Source organism: Anneissia japonica, unplaced genomic scaffold (genome assembly GCF_011630105.1).
Source record: "Anneissia japonica isolate Jap-2015-1 unplaced genomic scaffold, ASM1163010v1 scaffold1949_len687591_cov173, whole genome shotgun sequence".
Taxonomy (NCBI): Eukaryota; Metazoa; Echinodermata; class Crinoidea; order Comatulida; family Comatulidae; genus Anneissia; species Anneissia japonica.
In genome coordinates, this window is record NW_022754854.1 from 10,592 (window position 1) to 20,143 (window position 9,552).

Genomic DNA, 9,552 nt, shown 5'->3' on the forward strand with positions numbered 1-9,552 from the left:
TGTTTTTTTTTTTGTTTTTTTTTTTTCTTCTTCAAACACGTCATAGCTCTCTCCTTTTCCAAAAAACTTTTACGCACACTCTGTTCTCTGCAACTTTGAAAGACTACCTTAATATACGGGTATTATGTTTGGTATTATAAAGCATCCACATGGCATTCGGTTATCAAGAAATGTGTGGTGTTGTTTACTGAAGTGCTTTTCCTAGGCCGGGTCTTATATTTTTAGCTCATGACTCATCACATCATTCCTCCATACCGGATTTACTCGAGCTTACAGGGTAAATAATGAACGATAACATAGTGTCTAGCTCCTGAGGGGGCATAGACACAAAAACCCCTTATCTCAAATAGCACGCATCATCTGCACTTTAGCAGTGTGTGCAAGCGACGCATTCGCTGTAACAATGAAGGGGCTTTATTAAAAACTATTTTCTCCATAATGAAACGTCTCTTTGTTATTTTTTTTTAATTTTTTAATTTTTTATTTATTTATTTTTTCTTTTCAATTTCCTGACGACTTTTGCGGCCTCCAAAAAAGTTTGGGCCGCGGACCATAGTTTGCGGAAAGTCGCTTTACAGCATTTCGATAAATGTGCAATACTCTAAGGTATTAAAGGCAGAATCTAAGTGTGGTTTTGTAAAAACTTTGTCATTTGATCAAGTTCATTCTCTAATTCGTTCTCGGCTTCATATAACCGCTTTATTTATCGTACGGTTCGACTCTCGTAATAAAACTACGTGTCATTACTGTTTTATAAATAAGATTGCCTCTGAGAAATCTGCACATTGATCATGTTTGTTTCAAGCTTACACTTGACATGAGAAATTTATATAGTGTTGTGATTGTTTTACAACGAAAATAGAAGAAAACACAGCATCTTAAATGGGACAGATGCTGTAGATTTTATTATACTCTGAATATATTTTCTCTAATAAATATAACTGAAAATACTGTCGAGTTTCTTGTTATATTTGAATCCAAGATATCCTTAATATTTCCCAATAACAGCTACGAAGGCAATGTACATATATTCAACTTATTTCCATCAGTTGGCATGGAGACCCCTAGTGGACCCCATAAATTATACTGTATTATGTAAAGGTAGGTTATTATATCATATATTTACATTATAATATTCGCCGATAATTAACCTCAACTTCCCGTAAAAAGGCACATTGATTTTATGAGTAGAAACAAAAAAATATGTTAACGTAAGGCACTATTATAGGCCTATTTAATCATTACTTTTTATCAATACAATGATAAAAATGTACATTACGTATGTCATTGACATGAGCCAAATGTTCTTGCCCGTCTGAGCGTCAGCCTGCCTTAAATGAAGGGCGACGAGCAGAGCTGTAACCAATAAAATTTTCATATCTGCTGACTACAAGTTAGGCCTACACACGAATGACAAGATATTCATACAACCGGTCTTTTCAATAATCTTGACGAGATGTCCCGACTGCCACACACAAAGCATTCTATGGCATATTTCATGTAGGCCTATATATATATCAGGTTATTTCAGTTTCTGCTGCTTTTATACTTTTTATTTGTTTTTAGCCTCCAACAATTATTTATAATAGTGCATTGACTGGCGACTCCGGTACTGGATCCGTTGTCGTTTATCTTACTTTCAATAACATTTTAATTTGTGCATTAAAATAGCCAGTTCACACGTTCTATCGACAGTCGGTTGAGCCCTTTCATCCTGATAAATTTTACCAATTTTTCTATTATATATATATATATATATATATATATTATATATATATATATCTACTTATACAAACTCGCATACATACACATACACAAGCACACATACACACACACATGCACATATATATATCATATATAATATATATAGACCTATATATATATATAATCAATCAATCAAATTCACTTTTAATCTGACAAGATAAAAATCTACATCAAATTGAAGTTTAACAATAGTTGCAGAAAATATACGCATATAAAAACTCAGTAACTATATAAAAAAGTTAAAGCAGTAAAAATCACTAAAATATATATAAATATAAAAGTTACAGAAAACATATTTCATTTAGTTGTCACTTAGTGGCGCACCCGAAATTACCAGTGTTTGAAAATACCATGGTTAATAATAAATTTCTTGGATCTCTCTGTCTTATTGTTTTATCATCAGATTTATCATAAACCCAACTGCTTTAACAAATCTTGACGTCTACATTTGATCATAACTGATAACATTGCATTAAATATAATGATAAAAATGTACATTATCAAAACTGACTTTGGCACCATAGGCCAAGTATCTACTCACCCGACTGAGCTTCAGCTAGCCATAACAAAAGCATGACAAGCACAGAAGTGACCAAAAGTTCCATTTTAGTTGAAGCAGTACGGAAGGCAATACACACTGAAATGGTATTATTCATGCAAACTTGTCTTATTATCTTTACAAAATGTGTCTCCCACTGTCACAGAAGCTCTATATTGTTTATTTCATACAGACGTTTAGTTCCCACTGAATCTTTGTTTACGTTTACCCTCCAACAATTATTTATAAAACGCTGTGACTATCGTTTATTTAATTCCTTTCAGTTCTCTGTGTTTGTTTTGTTTTGTTATTTGTACATTATGTCAATATGAATAACCAAAGAGTATAAAGATTAAGAATAATAATATTTATTTATTTATTTATACTCTTTGGAATAACATTCACAAGTTTGCATTACAAATACGGTTAAGCAACCGAAATTGAAGTTAATTAATCACTATACAAGGCCTCTTGTGGATTGCATGCAGGGGATTGGCTCTAAGGGCTGGGTCGGTCAAACCGGGGAGTGAAGCGGGACCGTGAGCGTGCCGTGACCTGGCGAGGCCTGTTCTGCAGGGTGAGCCCAGATTATCTTTTAAGTAGGCCTATTATTTCTTACCATTTGTGGGTGTATTTTTACGGGATTTGCAGTTTCTTTCTTTGAGTTGTTATAAAAGTAGTAGCATATAAAATAAAAATTAATAAAACAATCCAAACCAAACTTAAATATTATACTTATTTGTCGATACGATACAATTTATTGGGTGTGCCATTGTAAAAAGTTGCGTGACGTTGGTGGCGTTATTTCAAAAAAGACCCGATGAAATGGTGTACATACCGGTAGCTCCACGCCTCATCTAAGCGATATAAAGGTAATTTTTTAAATATTTTATCAAAAATACAACTTGCATCATTGTCTTCAGATTCTAGAGGAAATTCGTTATGGACAGACAGGTCATCAAAGGAAATATTATGTTTAAGACTTGCTGAAATTGATGTAGACATGTCCCAAAACATAATTTGCAAAGGCCTGCTTTTACATTTGACCAGGCTTCTTTGCGACCTTCAAAATCAAGGAGAAATGATTTAATAATATCATACAATACAGTTTTAATGCAGTATTAAATTCTAATACGTACTGCGTTTTCTATCCTGTCTCTTATACACATCCATGGTTAATAATAAATTTCTTGGATCTCTCTGTCTTATTGTTGTATCATCAGATTTATCATAAACCCAACTGCTTTAACAAATCTTGACGTCTACATTTGATCATAACTGATAACATTGCATTAATTATAATGATAAAAAATGTACATTATCAATATTGACTTTGGCACAATAGGCCAAGTATCTACTCACCCGACTGAGCTTCAGCTAGCCATAACAAAAGCATGACAAGCACAGAAGTGACCAAAAGTTCCATTTTAGTTGAAGCTGTAGGGAAGGCAATACACACTGAAATGGTATTATTCATGCAAACTTGTCTTATTATCTTTACAAGATGTGTCTCCCACTGTCGCAGAAGCTCTATATTGTTTATTTCATACAGACGTTTAGTTCCCATTGAATCTTTGTTTACGTTTACCCTCCAACACTTATTTATAAAACGCTGAAAATTCCTTTCAGTTCTCTGTGTTTTGTTTTGTTTTGTTATTTGTACATTATGTCAATATGAATAACATTCACAAATTTGCATTACAAATACGGTTAAGCAACCGAAATTGAAGTTAATAAATCACTATACAAGGCCTCTTGTGGATTGCATGCAGGGGATTGGCTCTAAGGGCTGGGTCGGTCAAACCGGGGAGTGAAGCGGGACCGTGAGCGTGCCGTGACCTGGCGAGGCCTGTTCTGCAGGGTGAGCCCAGATTATCTTTTAAGTAGGCCTATTATTTCTTACCATTTGTGGGTGTATTTTTACGGGATTTGCAGTTTCTTTCTTTGAGTTGTTATAAAAGTAGTAGCATATAAAATAAAAAATAATAAAACAATCCAACCCAAACTTAAATATTATACTTATTTGTCGATACGATACAATTTATTGGGTGTGCCATTGTAAAAAGTTGCGTGACGTTGGTGGCGTTATTTCAAAAAAGACCCGATGAAATGGTGTACATACCGGTAGCTCCACGCCTCATCCAAGCGATATAAAGGTAATTTTTTAAATATTTTATCAAAAATACAACTTGCATCATTGTCTTCAGATTCTAGAGGAAATTCGTTATGGACAGACAGGTCATCAAAGGAAATATTATGTTTAAGACTTGCTGAAATTGATGTAGACATGTCCCAAAACATAATTTGCAAAGGCCTGCTTTTACATTTGACCAGGCTTCTTTGCGACCTTCAAAATCAAGGAGAAATGATTTAATAATATCATACAATACAGTTTTAATGCAGTATTAAATTCTAATACGTACTGCGTTTTCTATCTAAATTTTCACATATTTTTTAAATTTTTAGATATGTCCGTTTGATTTGGTTCTTATAATGATAATTTGATACCTGATATTACTTTTCATCTGATATTTTGAGTAAAGGGTCTTCACATTTTCTGTTGAGATATCGTATGGTAATGTTTTATTGAATATTAACTGAAATTACTCATATTGATATCTTTAAAAATACAGAAGGGTAGGAAAATTACCCATAATAGCTATTTAGATATCTTTTGGCTTCATTTTTAATGACAGGTACAGTATGCCTACTTAAGTCCCATTCAATATTTTTCAATAACATTATTTTTAACAATTTGAAAAGTGAAGTTTAATCTAATTTCCCTATATTTAAGAAATCTTAAAATACCACTCTTCACCCGGGGCTTTGCTTAGTCAACATCAAGTGCCTCCATTTAAACCTAGTTTTATTTTGTGATTTGATTCATAGGCCAATTTAGCCTGACGAAAGTAATGCAATTTATCAAGAACAAACTTTTAAAAAACACTAATAATGAAATAAGTGTATGTGCTTGTCGTTTTCTTAGTTATTAAACTTAGGCTGTGGAATACTTAGACTCTAGAGGGCGGAATCGTGAAAATCGCGAAGTCATTTTGGTAGCTTGAACGAATTCAGCCAAACTGCTTTTTTTAAACTCTGAGCAAAATAATATTTTGTTTGTTTGTTCGAAGTTGTATTGGGCTGAATGGGTTTTGGTCCGATTGGTTTTGATCCGAGTTTATTGATATTGGTCAGGACCGAGGTTAAATGATATATAAAGGCCTAGAGGTAGACCTACCCGAGATGGGTGAAACAAACACGGACAACATGTTGGCCTACCTCAACCAACTCCACCAAATGCAACACGGACCAAAATAAACTCGAACTAATACAACTCGGACAAATACAAATGAATCAAATTCAACTAGAGCTAAACCGACCTGGACTTGCAGTGAACTCGTACAACGGCCACAGGACCAGCTAGTTCAGCCAATCAGACAACTTAGACACAAACTAATTCAAACTAGACATTTTTAAATTGAATTATTTTATTATAACTTAATATAATATTATGACAATTGGTTTAACCAGGGGCACACCTAGGGCTAGGCCCCACCCCCAAATAAATACATAAAGAGAGAGAAACAAGGAAAGAGCCGAGAACAGTACTAGGTCTACACAAAAAAGCTAATTTCCATTTATATTTCATGTATCAGAGTCTATGGTCAAGTTTTTCAAACAGAAATCGGTGCTTCGGACGTTGCATGAACCCACGGTAATTTTTTCTCTGGTTCTTTCCCTGGATCCCAGTCAGAACCTGAAAAAAAAAGAAGATAGCCAGCGACCGGGGAACTGCGACATCCACAGTACAGCGCCACCCCAAAACGTGAATTAGACAGCACTCTGCTCTTTACAAAAGAGTGTAGGTGTACAAAAAAAAAAAAAAAACAAACAAACAAAAAACACAATACTTTTTGACCTAAAGTATTGTTTATAATTGACCAAGATATTATTCAATGGCGATAACACGTATGGCCCATGCCATATTATTGTACTATATCATCATTATAATCGCTGTGTAAATCGTCAACGCCCTGAGGTTAGGATAAGACACTGCAGAAATCGACCTTCGAACCCAATTATCTGGTCATTTCATAATAGGTGATTGATTAATATGAACCGGTCATGTGTACATTACCATTGCATTTTCCATTCATATTCCATAGCTTGTGTAGGATCGTGCTTATTTCTGTGTGTTCTGCAAGACCTGTAGACAAACCTACCTTGATTCATTTTAGCTGACTTTACATTTTAGAGAGAATACAATTTTGAAGGTATGTACGCAGTGCTGGTAGATTAAAAAATATATGCGTATATCGCGTCTAGAGTTGATTGTTATGTAATAAAAAATATTAATAATATTAAAATCATAAAAGCCATGAAGACATTTCGCAATAAAAGAAATGGTAAGAAAACTAGAAAACACAAATTTCGCGGGACCCACTAGGATGGCGTTTTCGTCCCCACCTCCATTTCCGACATCTCTGGATCCGCCCCTGCTCTAGTAAATGTAAGAGTCGTGCAATGTATTTAGTATGATACTTTTATTGATGTGATCGAAGCTGTCTAATTAGGATTTTATAGCTTTTCGAGTTAATTTCATAAGTCGTAGAAATTAAGTTGTACTTTAATTACCAAACCATAAAGTACGGTACTGTTTCTATGCTACTTTTAAAGAACAGCGTTAGAAAGTGTGTGCTCAAGGGTAATAAGGGCGACATAAGCCTTTAGTGTTTACATAGCCTATACTGGTAAGAATTCTGCAATGACATTGACAGGACGTTAATTTGTCATAAACACGCGCAAATATATAATACATATATATACATAGGCCTACATATATATATGTATAATATATATACATATATATATATATATTATATATATGGCCTATATGCATATATATATCTAAATTTATAATGAATCACATCTAATCTAAATTTTAGAAATGTTTAATGTTGTGTATATAAGTCTATATGAGTGAATCTGCAGTATATACAGTAAAGGCTTTTGTCGTGGGTCTAAATAAAGACCTTTTGAGTACACAAAGTATTCGAAATTACTTAGTTAATAGGCCTACACAATATGTATTATACGACGCTTATCTTATCTCACAGGATATTTATCAGTGAAACGTAGAGCAACTAATTCGACGACAGAATAACATTTTCGAAATGACGTTGGCGAAGGCTTGTGTCCTGGTTTTGATATTAGCTGTTGGCAGTGAATGTGGCTCAGGTAAGGTGTTTCGGTCCCTTCGATATGATATCCGATTATTTTTCAACCATATATTGATAATGGATTGATTATCTATTATTTTTTTTGTGTGTTTGGGGGAGGGGGTGAGGGGATGAATTAAATTAGAAAAGGTATTTTGATTTCTGCCTATTGTCTTTTGTAATTTCTAGTTGATATGTATTAGGCCTAATTGTCTTGAATTTTCAATCGGTAAGCCGAATGAAAGTACTGTATACACAAATTGTAATTGGATAATAGTTAGAGAGAAAGTTCACTTAATTTTCCGATCCATGGGCGTTAAATATGTTGTTCAACTGGTAGGCTAATGTCAAATTATTGGCAGTAAGGAGGTTTTTCAACTGTTTTAAATAAATCAATAAATTTAAGAAAAAATGAATGAATGAATGAATGAATGAATGAATGAATGAATGAAAGTACAAATGAACCAATGAACGTACACACGCACGCACAACCGATAGACACAGACCGACGCATGTGTAGATTTATGATTTTTATGTTTATTATTTCAGATCTCAGTACTTGCGGTAAAGTCACTGCTCCGCTGAATCCAGAGACATTCATTGTTGGCGGGCAGGCAGCTCAAGACGGTGAATGGCCGTGGCAGGCCGCCCTCTTTAGGGCTGGACGTCGAATATGTGGCGCTTCCCTTATTGACCCTCAGTGGATCTTGACTGCTGCACATTGCATGTACGCCTAAGTTGTCTATACATTTTTTTATTACCTTACCAAAAGCGAGTTCAAATTATCCACCCTTGTTGGTTTGATAAGCTTATAACAATTGAGGGGGGTCAAGATGGGGGGGGGGGGGCATGATTTAACCTGCTCGTTGGTGACACTGCTAAGCCGCGACTGTTTCAGTTAACTGATAACAGCAACTAGAATTCATTATACGCGATTATTATTCTCTAAAGGAAGCTACATTAAGCAACCTGTGTAGCTCCAGTGATTATGGATTCACACGAACGAACGAACGAACGAACAAGTGATGTGTACAGCAAATCATATTATAATTTCCCTCCAAATTGCTATGCCAGGAAAAATAGTGATCATGGATGGAATCTCATAAGCTTCTAGCTCCCGTTATAATCCAAGACTCTAGTTATATTAAAAAAAAGCCGCTGTCGAAGAGAGCTGCCCAGTCCCCCTACGCACCCCCCCCCCCCCTCAGGGAAAAAACAATTTGCCTGAGATAAAAAAAAAAGTATATAGGCCTATGTATTTTCTACATTATTAGTAGATTCTATTTATCTATATAAAATCGATTAAATAAGCATTTGAAACCCCAAAATAAATATATTTTCGGGGCTTTTCCCTCTAAAGCACTTTCGAAACCTTTTGAGTGACGCCCGACCACGCCCACTTTGCTCTCGTCGGGAAAATTTCCCCCTCCACCCCGTGGGGGGGGGGGTGCCACCCCAAGATGCACGTGTTAAACAGCGGTGGCGGACTTTCCTATCATTCCACTCTATTTTTAATCCTTCTGTTATACTCTACACTTTTGGAGTCCTTGGTAGGTCGGTTTTACCCACCACAACCAGAGCCATTGCCCACAACTGCAAGCATGCTATTAATTCCACAACTAAATGGAACTTGCTACCATTTACTACCACTCCACACATGACCCAACTTCATCAGGAATTCTGCTATCATTAGGACACACTATAATTTAGGTACGTTTTTCAATTGATTTTTTTTCAGTGACGTAGTGACTGTGCCTTCAATGTTTCAATTTTTGATGGGAACTAATTCTTTACGGAAACAAGATTACGAAAGTTCTGACAGAACTCAATTTATAAACGTCACCGAGGTATTTGTTCACCCCAACTACCGTCCATATAGAAGTGACCATGACATTGCATTATTAAAACTGGAAAACTCGTTTAGTATTACTGAATACGTTCGAACGGTCTGTATACCTACAAGCACCAAAACCTTTAAGGATGATACCTTATGCACTGTAACGGGATGGGGAACGACAGAAGTTGGAGGTA

General features: G+C 35.2%; 1 protein-coding gene across 1 annotated transcript in view; it reads left to right on the forward strand.

The window, feature by feature from the left end:
- The first annotated feature begins 6,430 nt into the window (after positions 1–6,430).
- The window catches only part of LOC117123275, a 13,669-nt gene continuing 10,547 nt past the window's right edge, over positions 6,431–9,552 (forward strand). The window contains exons 1-4 of the mRNA XM_033269133.1: positions 6,431–6,576; positions 7,420–7,540; positions 8,071–8,248; positions 9,260–9,549. Coding sequence (XP_033125024.1) covers positions 7,477–7,540; positions 8,071–8,248; positions 9,260–9,549 — 532 coding nt within the window. The 5' untranslated portion in view covers positions 6,431–6,576; positions 7,420–7,476. The remainder of the gene's footprint in view (positions 6,577–7,419; positions 7,541–8,070; positions 8,249–9,259; positions 9,550–9,552) is intronic.